General features: G+C 37.5%; 1 protein-coding gene across 2 annotated transcripts in view; it reads right to left on the minus strand.

Annotated features, from left to right (window-relative positions):
- LOC307120338 (uncharacterized protein) overlaps window positions 1–20,080 on the minus strand; it is a 134,116-nt gene that overhangs the window by 48,199 nt on the left and 65,837 nt on the right. Inside the window, exons 2-5 of one of the 2 annotated variants that reach the window (XM_079807336.1) lie at window positions 15,221–15,544; window positions 13,131–13,478; window positions 11,967–12,209; window positions 4,174–4,503 (exon numbers count right to left, since the gene is read on the minus strand). In XM_079807336.1, the coding sequence (XP_079663462.1) occupies window positions 4,174–4,503; window positions 11,967–12,209; window positions 13,131–13,478; window positions 15,221–15,544 (1,245 nt within the window). The remainder of the gene's footprint in view (window positions 1–4,173; window positions 4,504–11,966; window positions 12,210–13,130; window positions 13,479–15,220; window positions 15,545–20,080) is intronic. The other variant, XM_079807337.1, reaches the window with a different exon arrangement.

Below are 20,080 nucleotides of genomic sequence, written 5' to 3' on the forward strand. Positions count from 1 at the left end.
GCTGTTGTGTCCTTGTTTGCGCTGTGTAAGTTACTTAATGCGCGTCAATGACGCTATTCATATGATTGGAACATATCTAGAAATAATGCTATACTCAACACTTACTAACTCGTTCATCTCGCTGTAATGGTACATTGCATGTGTTACAAAGTTGGTAGAATAATGATGAAGAGGACTCGGTGTGACTGGGACTCGTGTTTATTCAGAACTCTCAGATACAAACACAATAAACTCGCGCTGACAGACAGCGCTCTCATAACTCAGTAGTTACTATAAATAACTTTGTTAGCAATCGCTCCGTCTCCGTGATGTCCGGTTCGCGAACGAATCATTCTTTTGAATCGGTTCTTTTTAGTGAACCGAACGAGTTCACCAAATCGGACTGAATCGTTCTAAACGGTTCGCGTCTCGAGTCAGCGCTGATCCATAATTTACTAAAGTTACTAACTTTCTGACATGAGTGACAGTCCCTCCGACTAGAAATAAACTAATAACCTGAAGTATATGCTAGTAACTACAACAGTTCACCCTGAACTGAGACATGCTGAGAGAACTGATGAGAAGTGAACACAGGTCCATCCGTCTCTCTGGCAGACTCGTGCCTGCTCGTGCCTCGTTAAACCACGCCCCCTCCGCTTATTTAAAATGCAAAGATGTCAGCCAATCACAACAGTGGGCGTTTTTACTGAAGTCTCACAGCAGACACGCCTCTTGAAGCAGGGCAGTCAGCCACAGGGCAAACAGCAGTATAGAAAAAATGCCTTTTATTTCTAAATTATGACATTTTATGATGTAAAAATCATACTAATAATATAAGTACACCTCAGGAAACATTATAAAATAATAGAAAAATGCCATGCCATGGGACCTTTAAGTCTCTAATGTTAAGTCACTAATAAAAAGTGTTTCGCTTTTTTATTGCATTTATGCTGTGTTGGACTATGATGTCGCAACTGCATCAAAATATTTCTCATACGGCAGTGCCCCCCCACAGATGACCCAATGCCCCTCCAGTAGATCTGCTCTGGCGCCGACTCTGGATGTGGGTTAGTCTGCAGCACAGCCTGTTGACAGTTAAACCCGCGGCAGAAAACAACCTCTCAATCCTTCTGTCTCCGCAGCGCGCGAGCCTCGGCTGACAGCTCGCGCGCTTCCTGCGCTTTGGATGTATAAATGAAAACAAGTCTTTTTTCAGTTCCTTCTGATCTGTGATCAGTGATTTCTGATGTGTAGCTAATTATTCAAGTTCACACAGAACTTTATTATTCGTGCACAAGCTACGGCTTCTCTCTCTCCCAACAGAACGGTGTTTTCTATCTTGTGAGTCAGTGTTTTTGTTCGTCCTCGTCACGTCTATCGGTTCTACAATGTGCATACAGTCGTGAGTTTCTGCTCAACATCGGCAGAGCCACATCTTTATAGATAAACCTCACGCACACCGAAGCTCGGGCTGCACTGACCGGTCGGCCTTCAACATCACGACCCCCAGTACTGCATCTGGCCCACAGCGGAGGCGCCATACGCGGCGCGAGAACAAGCAGAAGGGGGGTAAGCATGAGGGTATCCCGCTAGGCTAGCCAGCTATCCCCACAATAAACTGGATTACATTTGATTACTGCGCTGTTGTGTCTTTGTTTGCGCTGTGTATTCAATGCGCGTCACTGACGCTTTTCATATGATAGGAAAATATCAAAAAATAATGCTATAATCCACACGTAACTCGTTCATCTCGACAGCTGTAATGGTACATATGTGTTACAAAGTTGGTAGAATAATGATGAAGACGGACTCGGCGTGACTGGGACTCGTGTTTATTCAGAACTCTCAGATACAAACACAATAAACTCGCGCTGACAGACAGCGCTCTCACAACTTAATAGTTACTATAAATAACTTTGTTAGCAATCGCTCCGTCTCTGGTCTGTGATGTTCGGTTCGCAAACGAATCTTTCTTTAGAACCAGTTCTTTTTAGTGAACCGGTCGAACCAGCTCACCAAATCGGACTGAATCGTTCTAAACGATTCGCGTCTCCAGTCAGCGCTGATCCATAATTTACTAAAGTTACTAACTTTCTGACATGAGTGACAGTCCCTCCGACTAGAAATAAACTAATAACCTGAAGTATATTCTAGTAACTACAACAGTTCACTGAACTGAGACGTGCTGAGAACTGATGTGAAGTGAACTCAGGTCCATCCGTCTCTCTGGCAGTGTTGCCAACTCTCGCAAGACAAATAAGCAACCGCAGCTTCAAAAACAAGCCCAATATTATTATATTATTTATTATCATCAATATTATTTATAATAATTTTTTTTTATCAATAAATGAGCCTGCAACATATCAAACTGAAATTTTACAGTTTTACAGATTTTACAAAAATCATCAAATTGCAATAAAGGACACGCAATATCCTCCGATCAACTGTGAACAGAAGAGGTTTGGAGAAAAAAAGAAAAGAAAAAAAAAAGTGACATGAAGGCCAATTATGGTAACCCATAGTCGGAGTTAGTGGGCACATATTAGGGGCAGTGAGTAGTGAACACAGACACTGCAAACCTTATAAGCCCTACGTCTCAATGTGCACACTATCTGCCCTAAATAGTATTGAAAATGACTGTCACATACTATTTAGCATGGATCGTATACACATTGGGTCACAGGCAAGCACTAAGGGAGCGCTGCAATATAGCCACATATTTATAATAAAATAAATTCAAACCATACCTACTGTTATTATTAGTATACTTGTTTTTTTTATAATAGCCTGTAATTTTAAATACATTACAAAAATATATATTTTTTAATTACATTAGGTGCCTCTCCTCCCTGTTTCCTCTCCATTTCTCTACATCTCTGCTGGTGGCATTGTTTGTTAAAATGTATACGTCTATTTAAGTCTACTAACTATCATTACGTGCATTTATAACATCATATGCCTGCACGCTGAACGCGATTTCTCTTCAATGAGGGGGAGAAGGAGGCGGGATATAAAAGGACGGATTACTACAGCACTTGTATCGTTGCACTGAATGACTATTAGCTGCGAGAAGACAGTGTCAGTCAATGTATTGAACAAAACAGTGACCATAAATGTAAAGGAACGAAGTTGCTAATTATATTTTCCTAACAAGCAACCACATTTTTTAAAATAAGCCCAAAAAACCGCAACCCGCGACTCGTGATTTTTTTAACGCGACTTCCCAAAAAAAGAAGCCCAAAGTCGCGTGTTATACACCGACTTGGCAACTATGCTCTCTGACAGCAGGCTCATGCCTGCTCATAGACCTCGTTAAACCACACCCCCCTCCGCTACAAGATCTGATACTCATTTCAAATGCAAAGATGTCAGCCAATCACAACAGTGGGCGTTTTTACTGAAGTCTTGCAGCAGACACGCCTCTTGAAACAGGGCAGTCAGCCACAGGGCAAACATCAGTATAGAAAAAAAGCCTTTTATTTCAAAATTATGACATTTTATGATGTAAAAATCATACTAACAATATAAGTACACCTCAGGAAACATAAAATAATAGAAAAATGCCATGCCATGGGACCTTTAAATACCCATCTTTGTTTGAAGTTCCGCCTCCTGATTTCCTGCTGCCTAGGCGATTTGTAACAGATAGAGGGTATGAGGTTTTATACAACTATTCAATAATACATGAGGGAATTCAGTGTGATAGCTTCTCACTTTGTGTTTGACAGCAGCAGTCAAGCACAGCAGAGGGTCACTTTCACAAATCCCTTCAGTAATTCATAAGCCTTCAGTACACAAAAGTGCTTCGTTTCAAGATGTAAATCACTGAAAGCATTGATAACTTCAATAGGACAGTGGTTCTTAATCCTGGTCCTGGGGACTCCATGCTCTGCACATTTTCTGTCTCCTTTATCTGACACACCCAGTTCAGTTGTTGGAGCTCTGACCAAATGAGCTGATGATCTGAATCAGGTGAGTAAAATGAGGGAGAAATGCAAAACGTGAAGAGCAGGGTCCCGAGAACCAGGATTAAGAACCACTGCAATAGGTGATTTTGAAACTTTAATCTTAGATTTCTTAAAAAGTATAAAGTTTATACAAACACAACAACAGACAGCACATATGATACTGAAAATAATAATTCCCATGGAAGAACTGTGATCATTATTACATTGATGGAGATAGGCTACTCACCTCTGAGACGAACAATGATTTTCTTGTTTGAAACCCCACTGCCGGATTTGATAGTTAGTTCATAAACTCCATCATGTCTCATTTCAGTGTTTCTGATGGTCAGAGATCCAGTCTTCTTGTCCAGCTTCAGTCTGCCTCTGAATCTCCCATCAAGAACATCCTCATATATCTCACTGGTCCCTCCTTTGATTTCAGCTATGAGAGGTCCTCCATTTCCAACTCTCCACTCGATCTGATCATCTCTCTGTATTTCATTAACATCAGTCTGTATTTCAGGAACAGTAGTCTCCAGAGTGACATCATCTCCCTCCTCCACTGACACTCTCTCCACTTCATGTCACAGCAGCACATACAAACAGAGAAATGAGGAGATTATAAGTGAGAAGATGAACATGTCAGTAAAACAGAAGATACTGTGTGATTCTTCACATGTGCTCATCACGTCTAATAATCAGATCATCACATGGATGCTTTTTTTAAACAAAATTATGAATATTAATTTACAATAAGTTTGCATGTGTTCATTTTAGTTAGCGTGAATTAAAAATATACAATTCTTTACACAGCATTCATTAATCTTGGTTAATGTCAAATTATAAATTTTTAACATTAGTCCAGGTAGCCATAAAGGGCAAAACCATGGGAAACAAAACCTGGTTTTCAACAGTATGGTTGACGAGAAAAGAACCAAACCATATAAAATTGTTCATTTAGGTCTGTAGTTAATAAACAGTTATTTAAAATTGCAATAATATGTCACAGTATTACTGTTACTACAGTATTTTTGACAGTAAAGGACACTGGCTCACTATGCGTTGGGACACTGATGACTATTTCCTTTGACGTGACAACATCCTCATTGTACAACATCACTACTGGTATTTAAGAACAACAGCAGAGCTGATATCTTTCTGACATTACTTGTAATGTTATTTAAAGCAGGGGTTTGGGCCACAAAGGAGTGACAGGGAGTCAGTGGAAAAGTCTAGAGAAAAAACATGAAAAATGTAAACAAATAAAGATTAAAATAAGTTATTAAATATTAAATGAACATTGATAAAGAATATACAAAATAAATAATACAATTAATTTATTATAAATCTAATTAATTTCTTATTTCTAAATTGGCTTAAAAGTGTATTTTTTTTAAATAAATAAATTATTGAATGTTAAATTAACATATGATAAAAATCTAGCTAAATTAGATTAATAAATGTAAAGAAATTGATATATATAAATAAATAAATAAATAAATAAATAAATAAAAGGGATTCAAATATTTTTATTTATCTATTCAATTTTAAAAATGTGTATTTTAATCAAATTTTTATTCATTTATTTTGATCTAATTTATTTTAATTAAAAAAAATATTTAACATTTAATCACTTAATTTATTTCACACACTCAAATTAGATTGAAATAAACAAATAAATGACACATTTAACAGTATATTATTATGAGGATATAGGATATATAATAACGCAACTTAAAAGAACTTTAATAATATTAGACAATATTAATATTTGTTGTATATTGATTGGGTGTTTCTATACGGAGCCCCTAAAGGGACCTTAGCAAAAAATAAAAATATACAGACTTTCGCGTGCGCACGAGAAACGTATCGCGTGCGCACGAGAAACTTATCTGCCTTATAATTTCCGGTTTGCGTACAATTTGACACAGGAGACCTACACCTGTGCAAGACAGAATGCACATTTCGATCGTCTATGCCATGTGACAGTGATGTCTATGACATTTGTAATACTGTTATGACAGGGGCACACTTTGAGCTTCCAAAGGACTCGTATCAAGCAATATACTTGCATCTAAGGAATGAGATGTTGACCTTATTGTAACCTGTGCTCAGGGTGCAGATGAATAGAGGGGGTGGTGGTACCTTGTTTAATGTTATTGAGCATACGTTATTGTTTGTGTAGGCAATGCCCCTTTTTTATTACAGTCTTAACTTATTAAAGAATGAAAAATGTCATGCACTCAACATTTTGATTTGCAAAATCGTAAGGGGTTTAGAACACAGTTGGGGTCATTTTATAGATTTTTATACTTTAACACAGACAATGTACTGATGACATCATCTAACAATGTTTGCAAACATAGCTACTTAAACTGACCATGTTTTTCTGCATTACAATAAAATGTAAAAGAAAAAATTGCAAAATATACTGAATGAATTAAAATGTACAGTGCACAAGAAATTTATTTTTTCTTATAATTAATATATGGAATCATAACTAGTGTTTAACTGAAATGTACAAACTTTTTTATGTTTATAAAACACTTCTAAACAAGTTTTGTATAACAAGCTTAGACGTTAAATATGACTGTTCACTGAGCGTTCTGCTAAACATTTTTGTCTCACAAGAATAAATTCTAATGGTAACACTTTACAATAAGGTTGTATTAGTTAACATTAGTTAATGCATTAGTTAACATGAACTAACCATGAACAACACCTCTGTTCAGCATTAGTTAATCTTTGTTAACGTTAGTTAATACAAATCCAGCTGTTCATGGTTTGTTCATGTTAGTTCACAGTGCATTTACTAATGTTAACCAGATTTTAATAATGCATTAGTAAATGTTGAAATTAACATTAACAAAGATAAATAAATGCTTTATAAGTGCAGTTCATGTTAACTAATGTAGTTAACTAATGTTAACTAATGAACCTTATTGTAAAGTGTTACCATTCTAATTTTTGGAACAAAATGTTAGAATAATTGTTAGATGATGTCATCAGTACATTGTCTGTTTTTAAGTATAATAATCAATAAAATGACCCCAACTGTGTTCTAAACCCCTTACGATTTTGCTAATCAAAATGTTGAGTGCATGACAATTTTCATTCTTTGATAAGTTAAGACTGTAATAAAAAAGGGGCATTGCCTACACAAACAATAACGTATGCTCAATAACATTAAACAAGGTACCACCACCCCCTCTATTCATCTGCACCCTGAGCACAGGTTACAATAAGGTCAACATCTCATTCCTTAGATGCAAGTATATTGCTTGATACCAGTCCTTTGGAAGCGCAAAGTGTGCCCCTGTCATAACAGTATTACAAATGTCATAGACGATCGAAATGTGCATTATGTCTTGCACAGGTGGTCTCCTGTGTCAAATTTCTACGCAAACCGGAAATTATAAGGTAGATAATTTTCTTGTGCGCACGTGATAGTTTCCTGTGCCCACGCGATAGTTTTTCGTGCGCACGCGAAATAGTCTGTATATTTTTATTTTTTGCAAAGGTCCCTTTAGGGGCTTCGTATTTATAAAACACAGATGTCTTTTAAATTTCAGGATGGGGGTCCCTCACAAGAGGATGTTCATATTTGGGGGTCTGTGGCATCTAAAAGTTTGAAAAGCCCCTGATTTAAAGTACATTATGATAAATACTTTGCTTGTTACATATACGTGCAACATTTCAGACATAAATGATAAATGTTAGCTAGATTGTGTTCAATACCTGCCTAACGATGTATGTTTATGCTGAAATATAATACAATAATGCTTTCTATTTTTAAAAACACATGTCGACATCGGCTGCGGCGAGAGTAGCCGCGTGCAGGCGGGGAAGAGCTGCAAACAAAGACGTGAAGTCGTACGCTTTCTGCTTCCTGCAGTGACACTCGCGCTGTGTTTGCACACTTTATCAGCTGAAGTGAAATAAATGCAATATTTGTCAAATACACAGATGTTTCAGAGACATTATTGTAATGTCATACTTTATGCACTGCTTAATACAGCGTGTGTTTGTACAAGAATAAAGTTCAACATATAAGCCTACACTATCAATGAAGTGGGGTCTATGTTTTTATCAGTTTTATTTTGATAAACATGACAATAACATCGCGACTACATAAAAGGAGGTTTTACTGTTATAAAAAAAACAGAGCATTAGTGGAACTGAAGGTTTTAGAATAAACACAAAACACACGTGATCGCTGTCATGCGGTGAATCCGGCCAATCGTGGAACAGCAGTGTCATCATCAGAGCTTGTGCAGTCGCTCTGCGCAGAATGAACTAGCCGGCTGCTCTCGAATCGCTCTCGCTGCACTTTTTTGACACAAGTCACAGCCACATCACGTCACGTGGCGTCAGCGCTGCCTCAAGTTGGACAAAATTTCCAACCGGCATAGACTGCTTCAAGTCAGTCCGATCGCTCTGCGCATCGCTGCATGAAGTCGAACAAGCCTGTTATGTGTAGTGAATTGGCTCACGTGGTTTAAGTTTCGTGCTTCAGAACTTCCGTTAAGAGAGTATTGTGAGCATCGATGCACTCTGGGTTTTGCAGTGCATTGTGGGACTTTTTAGGGAGCAAACGTTTCAGTGCACTAGAAGGATTCTGTGATTGAGGCCCCGTCCACATTGAGACGCGTTTAGCTGTATACATAAACATGTTGTACCGTATCAGCGTTTCGTCCAGACGGATCCAGCGTTTTGGGAGCATGAATCCAATATTTTTTGAAACTGGGTCCCAGAGTGGATAAATCTGAAAACGACACCCTTGTGTTTTCGTGTGTACAGCCAATCCGTATATTTAGTGAAATGGTGATCACACCACATCCCGCGCGGGAAAGACTAGAAAGGGATACAACTACGGGCTCTGGGCATGCACACATCAATATTGCGTAATTTAATTACTGTATTTGCATTATTGTAAGGGTAGGTTTAGGGTTGGGGTAGGTGTATGTGTTAATAAAACACATCTGGTAAGTAGCAAATTTATTTATTGTTATTTTATTGAGAGATTTTGCCTCACTTCTGACCATTGCTGTACCCTTTCTTGCCACAACTGTTCTCCGTTTTTAGTGTATTTCTGTGTCAGAATTACAACGCCACATACTGGTCTGGCATGTGTACTACATCGTTTTGAGTCGTTTCTATTGCTCTCATGTTTACGCAGATATTTCTCGAAACGAGAAAAACAAAAAAAAGATTGGATAGGGAAAGCTCTGGCTTCGTGTGGACGGGGCCTGAGATGGCCTTTAAAATGGCCGACTCCCTGATCAGTGTCCCGACTACTACACTAGGGATCTGATTGAGATGCACCCTTTGTTTCAATGGTTTCTGATCAGTCCTCCACCTGTTTCTAGTTTAGTTGATCATTATCCTGCTGTTCAATAGCCCTCTGTTTCAGACTGCTGTGGTCGGGCAGTATCTTTATCGTTTTTGGTTTCTCTCTCCCATTTTGGATTGTCTTGTTTACCTTCATCTAGTTTATTTCAATAAATGCTACAATTAGATCCTTAAGTCTACTCCATTGCTTGTCCACTCCTGAACCAGACTGTGACCATTAAAAATGTTGTTACTGTCACTTTTGGTCAATTTAATGCATTCTTGCTAAATAAAAGTATTAATTTATTTTTACTTTTGAATAGTGGTGGATCAAAATAGATCAAAATAGATCAATCGGGAAGCAACAGTCCAAATCTGTCCCTTGCTCATGCAAATTTGATTAAAAAAAAGTTAACAAATCAACAGGTGAGTGCATCTTTCAACCAAATTAATTTATAGTTTTATTCTGATCATTGCACATCAATCTGAGCGCATCATATTCAGTTAAACACAGAAGCTCAAACGTGCCTGTAAAATACACTAGAACCAGTGACGTTCTCATAATATTTGCACTTGCATTTCAAACAATGAAATATTAAATGAATGAAATGAATAAAAAAAAAAAAATGGATATTACTAATATGAATATTTGAATAGCATTTTACAACTAGAATGTACATTTCCTGAAGAAAATGTGAGTGGTGCTTGCAGTGGCAAAACTCGCCACCCGGTTGCTAGGGTGTGTTGAGGCGGTTGCTAAGGTGTTCTGAGTGGTTGCTAAGGTGTTGTTAGGCGGTTGCTAGGGTATTCTGGGTGGTTGCTAGGCGGTTGCTACGGTATTCTGGGTGGTTGCTAGGGCGTTGCTAGGCGGTTGCTAGGGTTTTCTGGGTGGTTGCTAGGGTATTCTGGGTGGTTGCTAGGGCGTTGCAAGATGGTTGATAAGGTGTTCTGGGTGGTTGCTAAGGTATTCTGGGTGGTTTCTAGGGCATTGCTAAGCGGTTGCTAAGGTACTCTGGGTGGTTGCTAGGCGGTTGCTAGGGTTTTCTGGGTGGTTGCTAAGGCGTTGCTAAGGTATTCTGGGTGGTTTCTAGGGCGTTGCTAGGCGGTTGCTAAGGTATTGTTGGTGGTTGCTAGGCGGTTGCTAACGTTTTCTGGGTGGTTGCTATGGTGGCTAGGTAGTTGGTAGTTGTCACAGATGGTTACTATGGAGTTTTTATAGAGTTCTTAGCATGTTCTTAGCCTGATTTAGCACTTAGCTAATCACTATTAGCATGTAGCTATTCACTGCTAGCATGTGTTGCATGTCGGAAGTGCTGTTTGCTAGCATGAGTCAAAAGACCCAACCCCCATGTCTCTATGATGTGCTGGTGCAGAGATATAGGTCTTGGTAAACAGTTGCTAGGGTACTCTGTTTGGTTGCTATGAGTGGCTTGGCAGCATCCAATGATGATACTCCAAAGGCTGCTTGCCAGTATGAATGATATAAACCAACCCCCATTCCTCTGTGAAGATATCCCTCTGTGGATTTGGGTTGCTAAGGTGCTTGACAGTGGTTGCTAAGGCGTGGCTAGGAAGTGTTGAAGGTGATTTGTGATTGGCTGTTGATGTCCTGAGTCAAACAAACCCACCCTCGTGTTTCTGTGAAACTTCTATCCAAAGATATTTATTTGATCTCTTTCAATGGAAGTCAATGAGATCAGTTGCTAGGGAGCTGTAAATGGTTGCTAGGGCGCGGTTTGATAGCTTCACGATGTTCCTGAGATAGTGATTGGCTGTCTGAGTAAATTGAGCCCACCCCCTTGTCTCTGTGACACTGTGATCCAGAGCTATGGTCAATACAAAATACCTATGCAAGTTCCCATAGTAAGAGAAACATGCGTTAAATGGGACGTCCCTCCCCATAGTAAGTCAATGGGGAAATTTGGGCAGCTCTTGCGCCCCAGGGGTAAAACTTATACCCCATTGCGAGGTATGTTCTGGCAGAGCCTGCCAGCCTCTTCCAATGTGGTAACCCATGAGTTTCTATGAAATCCTCGCTCTGAGCCATGAGGGGTCAAATTTCGCCACCTGGGGCGAACATCTTACCCCCGATCCCTTAGAAAAGATAAAGCACACCATTCCCGAATAAGCTGCACGATTTGACGCCTCAGTCATGGGTCTGTGGGAGGAGATACACGGCAAACTTTGTCCAGAAGAATAATAATAAGTATGGAGAAGAACAATAGAGATGCCTAGATCCGCAAGCACCACATAAAGCTACATTTGTCAACATTCATTAGGAAACTGAACTAACAATATTTTGTTGTTTATTAATCTATTTTAATAACAATCTACAAATATATTGATACATGTTCAGCATATTAACATTAATTGATGCATAAAACTAATATGAAAGCAACTCCAAAGAAGCAAGAAGACTCAACATTAACATTTTGATTCTATTGTGCACAATGTGATATACAAACTAGTTTGAGTATGGAGCACTGAGAAGTGTTATTTATATTGTTTATATATTTATAAGCAATACATTTGTTACTGCAGAATTTCATGCAGTGTTTATAATAAAATTGTTTTCAGTTATCTTTTGAGGCTGGTTATTTGTCACCTATGGTATCGATACTGAGGTATTAGATTCTGGTATCGTATCAAAGCCAGAATTATGGTATCAAGCAAACCCTATTCTCTTACTCTATCAGCTGTAATACTTACACTCTTGGTTTTCTAGTTCAGAGATCTCTTTACGCTTTTGGTTTTCTAGTTCAGAGATCTCTTTACGCTTTTGGTTTTCTAGTTCAGAGATCTCTTTACGCTTTTGGTTTTCTAGTTCAGAGATCTTTTGGCGATGGTGAAGAACACCGACAACTGCAGCAGCTGCAAACACCCCCAGCAGAACAACAACAGCAAGACCTATTCCTGCTTTAGCACCTGAAGACAGACCTGGATCTGGAACAGCTGCAGAGAAACAGTCATTAGTGTGTGTGTGTCTGATCTATAACACACACTATAAACATCAGCACTATATAACCTGAGTGAAGATCTGATACTGTAATGGTAAAGACAGACATTAGTGTGTGTGTGTCTGATCTATAACAGACACTATAAACATCAGCACTATATAACCTGAGAGAAGATCTGATACTGTAATGATAAAGACAGACATTAGTGTGTGTGTGTGTCTGATCTATAACACACACTGATCAGCACTATATAACCTGAGAGAAGATCTGATACTGTAATGATAAAGACAGACATTAATCTGTGTGTGTGTGTGTGTGTGATCTATAGCACACACTATAAACATCAGCTCTATATAACCTGAGTGAAGATCTGATACTGTAATGATAAAGACAGACATTAGTGTGTGTGTGTGTGTGTGTGTGTGTGTGTGTCTGATCTATAACACTGAAAGTTACAGTATTGTACAATTAAGTTTTTTTTATTTTAAAGGAAGGTTTGTGTGGCGAGGTGGACGAGCGAGAGACATGGGAGGAGCGAGAGAGATCGGTGTGAGTTATTGAGAATGAACGTCACCTGCCAGGCACACCGGTCTCGAGTCCTCTCATGAGGAAGCACGGAGGCATATAAGGACAAGCGGCTCCAGTGAGAGAGAGGACCAGGCCTGGATTTTAAGTTGTGTTTATTTAAGTTTTGTTATGTGTGTGTGCGGCAGTCGTCCATGACTTTCATTTTGTGTTAATTTATGTTATTAAAGTTGTTGAATGTTTGCCGGTTCCCGCCTCCTTCTTCCCTGAACGTCCGAACTCTGTTACAGTTTGATTCCTCAAGATTTGAGCCCTTTAATGTTACATTGCCTGAATTATTCACAGACAGCTGACACATACATTATTACTTTAAAATTCTTTTGTTACTCACCACTGACAGTAACAGTGAATCTCTTGTATATCGTCTGTTTGTTGCTGCTGATCTTCACTGTATAAAGCTTAGAGTCTGTGGTTCTGAAGTTTGTGATGGTCAGAGATCCAGTCTGATGATCCAGCATTAGTCTGCCTCTGAATCTCTCATCAGTCTCATATAATGTTGAGCTCTTGGTCTCTAGATCACTTTTAGCTATGAGTTTTCCTTCATCTCCAAACCTCCACACTATCAGCTCATCTCCGTGTGTTTCAGTCACATCAGTCTGAAGAATGACATGACCTTCCTCCACCACTGACACACTCTTTATTTCAGCTTCACCAACATCAATAAAAGCATCTTTAGACTCTACAAGAAACAGATTCACAGACTGAGATTAAACAGATGTAACACTGTTACAGACACTAGAATATTAAGTTATATAGTCATTTAGTTTATCTTGTGGTTACAACAAAGGTAAATGCAGATTTTAATCAGTTTGACATGGACAACAGTTACATCCGACTAATTTGGCATCTTATTTTATATAACACAGGAACATTTAATTGTTTGAATTACTGCACTTGTCTGTGTTCAATAGATATAATTCCTAATTCTATACACCGATTAATCCTGCTTTGAATCATTTCAAAAATATTACCAGTGGAATAAAATGAAAAACATCTGGTCATACTGTGTGTAAAATGCAAGTCATTCAATATTAAATTATTTCTAAAACTGTAGTATAAAAATCAACATCACATTCGCCATTCATGCTGTTTTTCTGAATATCAGTCATGTGATCACCTGCAGCCCAATCACAGCGATGATGATATTCAGAACAAAAGCTTGACTGTGAATTGTGAAACTACAATTCTGTTGACTGTTGAACACTAGTTTATAACTAGTTAGAAACGTTTGCTGGCTGCACTTTCAAACAGTTTAATTCAGTTTACAGTTGTTGTTTTTTTTTACAATCGCTAGGAAACATTTCTCAGTACTTTTTCGAAACACTTCACACAGCTCTCATAACCAACTTTTAGCTTGGCACAGTAATTCATTTACATTAAAAATGCACTAAAACTACCAAAACACTTCACACATGTCTCAAATCAACTCGTTCTTCTATAACACTAACAAAAGTTTTCAACCAACAAACACACTTTGTCAATCATAAAACACTGACCTGAAAACACTAACATCAGGTAGCATTATACAATTGTAAGACTGTAAGATGCCGGGACTCTATTCTTTCTGTGGAAATCACAAAACAAAAATGTATACAAACGTGTCCCTGCTCTTAATATAGAATCATTGATGAACATTTTTGATTTAAATGAGGGAAAAAAAACTATATGAGGGCAGAATAGAACATGTAACCTTCAACACGGGTGACAAAAACTCTACCACTAGACCACTAAGGAATTTCAATGTCAACAGCAGATCTATGTATTTATTCACAAATGGGAAAAATCTCGAGACAAACGATATATTTGACGCAAATTAATGCAAATATTATTTGCATACAGTCCCAAAATGATTATTTCCCAACTAGAATTAGACCTAGAATTTCATTCACCGTTGTTTTTTTATGCTTTATTAAAAATAAAAAATAAAAAAAAGGATTATGTATATATATATACATATATATTTTATTATCCCCCAGATAACAAAGGTTTTAAGAGTTTAGAGATATTTTGCTTATTGTGTGTGGGTGTGTCCTCTGCCAATCGTTCTTTACCTCCTGTCCTCAATAAGGTGTAAATTACACGTTCCGGGTGGGGGATGTCCTCGGTAGGAATCGCCAGAAATTACAAATCGCATTCGTCATTTTATTTTTTAGATTCGTTATATATTTCCATATGGTATTACAGTAGAAATGTAGCAAATCTCTGTCTTATATATTTTTGTACTATAGGTTTTGAACTTTAGTTTAACAGTTTTAAAAAGAGTACGTAAACGTGCAAATTGCCTTGTAGGTACATAGAGTCTTGAAAAAGTGACTTAAGGATTGAGAAATGTGTCCTAGCGATTGTAAAAAAATAAATAATAATAAAATTAAACAACAAGAAACTTCAAAACATCTATTCAAATAATAAATGTGTCCTCACCATAGACATGAACACTGAATGCCATCAGTAGGGTCCCAGAGTTGTGGTCAATCTTTAGTTGATAAAGTCCAGTGTGTTTGGTTCTCATGTTGTTGATGGTCAGAGATCCAGTCTGATCCAGCTGCAGTCTGCCTCTGAATATCTCGGTGAGATAGGGATATGATATCTTTTTTACTTCGATTAGAGCCACGATTGGACCATTATCTCCAAACCTCCACTGTATCTGATTAATTCCCTTTATTTGAGTGAGATCAGGGTTTAGAGTGACAGAATCTCCCTCCATCACGGACTTCTTCACTTCATTTGCATCAACACCAAACACTCCTGCAGAACAAACAGAAACAGTTTCTCAGAGATTAAACTCATAAAACACTGATGATGATGTTAGTGAACAGATTCAACTGAGATCAGTCTTGTCTTATAACCACAGCTTGACCTATTAAAGGGTCCCTATGCTCATTCAGGGGTTCATAGATTTGTTTATGGGTTTTCCTGGAATCGGTTTACATGATTTAATGTTCAAAAAACTAATTTTTCTAATAATTTGCATTGTTGCTGTGTCTGTTTCCCCCTTCATCTGAACGCCCTGTTTTGGTTTATTTTTTATTTTTAAAAACACTTTAAAAAAGACAAGAAAACAACAAGAAAAAAACATGCTGTCAGTTACTCAATGTAATCTATTACATGTTCAAAAATAAAGAAACGAATACCTAAAATATAAAATCATGTCTCAAATTAAAGGTAGGGTAGGTAAGAATGATCTAAAACACTTTTGTCCAAATTTGTTTAAACTTTCTTTATATGTCAATACATAATTAAAATGTAAGTACTCTGAAAAAGAGAGTATAAAAATCGAGTGACTCTAGACTTTTTAATCTGCAATAAACACCGCTCATTATTTTCGTTCGGGCCGAAACAAGTGATTGGCTTGGGCGACTGTCACTCTCTCTCGCTACCATGGCTACCGCCGCTTTTGCTCCAGGATCTGCCCACATGCGCGCACCCCAGTGTTGCCAAGTCGGGCTACTTCAAACACTGTTGCCGCGGGCTGTTTTTCATGTCCGCGGGTTGAAGCGACCCCAATTATGTGATATTTTGCCCCGGGATTGGCAAATTTTAGCAGGCAGCCCTACCAAAAAGACACATATTTTACCCCCCAAATGCGATTTTTACCGGAGAAACACGATTGGGCTTGTTTTGGGCTAGTTTTGAGTAGCAATTGGGCGGATTTTGTTGTGAAAACCTGGCAACCCTGGCGCACCCGTTGGATTTGAGGAGTTCACGAGGCTGTATTTCTGCTGGACAGGTAATCTTTCATTTTGATTATACATTTTTTTGGTTTATGTTTTCATGAAGCATGTCTCACTAGCACACGTAGCTGCCTAATATAGCTAACATAACATTACTTAGCATAAAGTTACAATGTTATACATTTAGCAGAGATGATAAATACTCAATATGCTTAGCTCAAGTTGATCGCTGTCGTGTTGAATTTCACAAAATGTAACTTTAGATAACAAAATGCATGTGTAAAAGCTAGTACACCGCATCCAGGAACTTTTTTTAGAACTAAGTTAGCTTTAGCTACTACTAGGGATGAAACGGTATGGAAATTTAATATCACGATTATAGTGACCCAAATTATCACGGTTATCAATATTATCATGGTTTTGTTCAAAGGAGATGAAAGTGTTCATAAAGAACAGATGCACACACTTAAAACATTTCAACAAGTTTTATATTTGAAAATCAACAAACAACAAATAACTAAAGCAGCTCTATGCACTTTTTTAAGCTAGATTCTGTGGGATATCCTTCCTTATAATGGCCGTCGTCAATAGCAACGCATAATGCATAAATAATAATAATTTGTCGTAAATATAATCTATAATATTATCTCTGTAAATATATTCTCAAGCAATATTCTCATCAGTGTTCAGCAATGATGCAATTAAATCTAGCATATTTTGTGTAAGAGCCCAAACAGTATTCTAGTGAAATAATGCATATCCATATTTCCATATGATTTGAAAGTTTATTTTATTAAATATCAAAATGTGTGCATCATACCTGACACCTAGATGATCACTTTACAGTCAGTTTTAAGACTGTCATTCTCTTCAAATGCTAGTGAAGTTTGAAACGTGTATAACGTTACCAATGTTGTATGTAACTTTAGAGACAGTCCCTAAATTCGCCTGCGTTGTGCCAGTCATATCAGATGCGCTGTGGCTCTGCTGTGTTTTTTTAAACCATTTTCGCCGCTGAAATAGAACAAAAACAGTCAACCACGGTATGATGAATGAATCTCCTGCGTACATCGCACGTTTATCCCTGCTTTGAGTGTAACGTTAGATTTCAGCGAGTGAGAGGGGCGCGCGCTCTGAACATAACTGGCTAATCTGAATGCCTCTGATTATGAGACATTGCATTCATAAACTCAATATAAACACGTGTGAGTGGTTATAATGCGCAACGCGATTATAACAGATGGCTTTTGAGAAGACTATAATAAGTTCAACAGCCAGAGTGGCTAGTGTGCAGCCGAAATAACATTAACTTACACCCGCAAATGGCGGTTGTTAATGTCAAGCCCTGATTATTATCCCTTAAATGTCACCCTAGTCTTGTCTAAACTTGTTTGTTCGCTTCACTTTATTATTTCCCAGACGTAGTTTTGGTATTGAGGTCAAAGTCCACTTGCCTTGCGTTCGTAGTTTTGAAGCGTTCCCCCTATTACAGCGACTTTCCTCTGGCATGTTCTGCAGACAGGGTGACCATCTTCGATTAAGTTTCTCTCAGGACTTTTGTAAAAGCCAAAATATGACAATGCCTCAGATTTGGTCCTTTTAGACGGCTGAGAAATCTCCCGGCACTGTCACTGCCTTCTACCATTTCTTCTCATTCAAAAAACAGCGGTGCGCTGCGCGTCTGCACCTGCACCAGACACTGACTGGACAAGATTTACCACGAGTTTTCACAATCGTGATAATCACACGCGGTTTTAATGATAATTAAATTTTATACGATATTACTAACCGTCACAAAATTTTATCGTGGTTTATCGTGAAACCGGTAATCGTTTCATCCCTAGCTACTACCCTCTGTCTAACCTCTTTTCCCATGTTCACCGGGAACTTTACCTGCACATTTATTTCGGCCCTTGGTTTGTTTTTATATACTCTACCAATGCTTAGTGATGTTTTTATCTATCTGTGTGTGTCGTAGACACTGTGTTGTGTGTGTATTTTAAACTTTACCAGTATCGTTATTCTAGCTTGATAGTGAGTACTAAAATACATCTTATTTGTTTATATTCATAATGATAAAGTTAGATTTTTTTATTACATGTGATTCTGACATGATGTCACTACATGCACTCCGCTCCTTCTTCTCCGCTCGCCTCAGGTAAATAATGCGTCTTTCAGCTGAGCTGATCGCGGTCAGCGTGGCGCGTTCATGTGTTTTGGGGGCGTGGCTTTGGAAAGAGCCCAGAAGGGAGAAGGTGGAGTGAATGGAAATAATGAGCTGTCTTTAAAACAGTCTTGAGAGGTCTACAGACACTCAATTTTTATACTTTCTTTTTCAGAGTACTTACATTTTAATTATGTATTGATATATAAAGAAAGTTTAAACAAATTTGGAAAAAAAAGTTTAACCAAATCTTACCTACCCTACCTTTAATTCTACTACATAAGCATGCATGTGTGTATTTAAATTCTACATAGTAAAAAACAAAAACAAATATATAGTACTTAAATTTATAAAAAAAAAAAAGAAAAAAAATGCATACAATGAAATACAATGATATACGTCTAAACAGGGTAAGTCAGGTACTCACTCCTCTACTCCAAAAAAGCATATAAAAAGAAAACCACATACCAAATAGACTTTAGCGCTCTTTCTTGCTACAGCAGCCATTTTTTCCATTGCCATGTGTTCTGATAGTAAATTTAACCAATGATTAATATTTAATAATATTGATAATATTTTCCAATGTTGAAGAATAGCTTTCTTGGCAAATATTAGAGCAATATATAAACTCATTTTAAATAATAAGGTGCAGCGTAAATGTCTGCAAGTTCTCATAATAAACAGAGAGAAGGGGATAATGGTCCTTTAATCTTAAGAACAATGTACAGTTTCTCAATAACCCATTGCTCCAATCAGGACTTTCAGGGCCTGAATTTCTTTTTTGAAAATGGGGAGAATCCCCCCCATTAGGGATTTTTTAATTCATAATATATCTCATGGTCTCACCTAAATGTTTGATCATGCAGTGCATTTTTGTTTTTACAATGGTGCATTGTTGCACAATAGCTTACACACAGCACAAGCCAGATTTCAAAATGTTGAATTGAATTCACAAAAAAGACAAGTAAACAGTAAATAATAAAATAAGAACAAATAAATAATTTACAAGCAGTAGCACAAATAAATATAATATAAATAAAATAAACAGTGCTTTATTTATTTACTTTTGGTCTAACAATAGTATTGAGACAAGAAATACTAAAGAAATGTAATAAGGAATCAAATGTAAAATAATACTGGATGGTCTTTCCTGAATAAATCAAATACAGATGTATCCTTACAGTTTAGGTTACAAAAGTTAGTCCTTCAAGAGCAGTGAATGTCATTAATGTTAATCAAACAACAAAATACAAAGAAAGAAAAAGAGACAGAAGCAGCAGGATTATCAGGGTAGTGTGAATGTCTCTTTAAGAGCTGCACGGTTTACGTGTATACTTCTCAAGATGGTAATTTAGATACTAATTAAAGGTGCCACAGAATGGAAAACTGTATTTACCTTGGCATAGTTGAATAATAAGAGTTCTGAACATGGAACTAACATACCAT

Source organism: Gobio gobio (genome assembly GCF_949357685.1).
Source record: "Gobio gobio genome assembly, chromosome: 24".
Lineage (NCBI taxonomy): Eukaryota > Metazoa > Chordata > Actinopteri > Cypriniformes > Gobionidae > Gobio > Gobio gobio.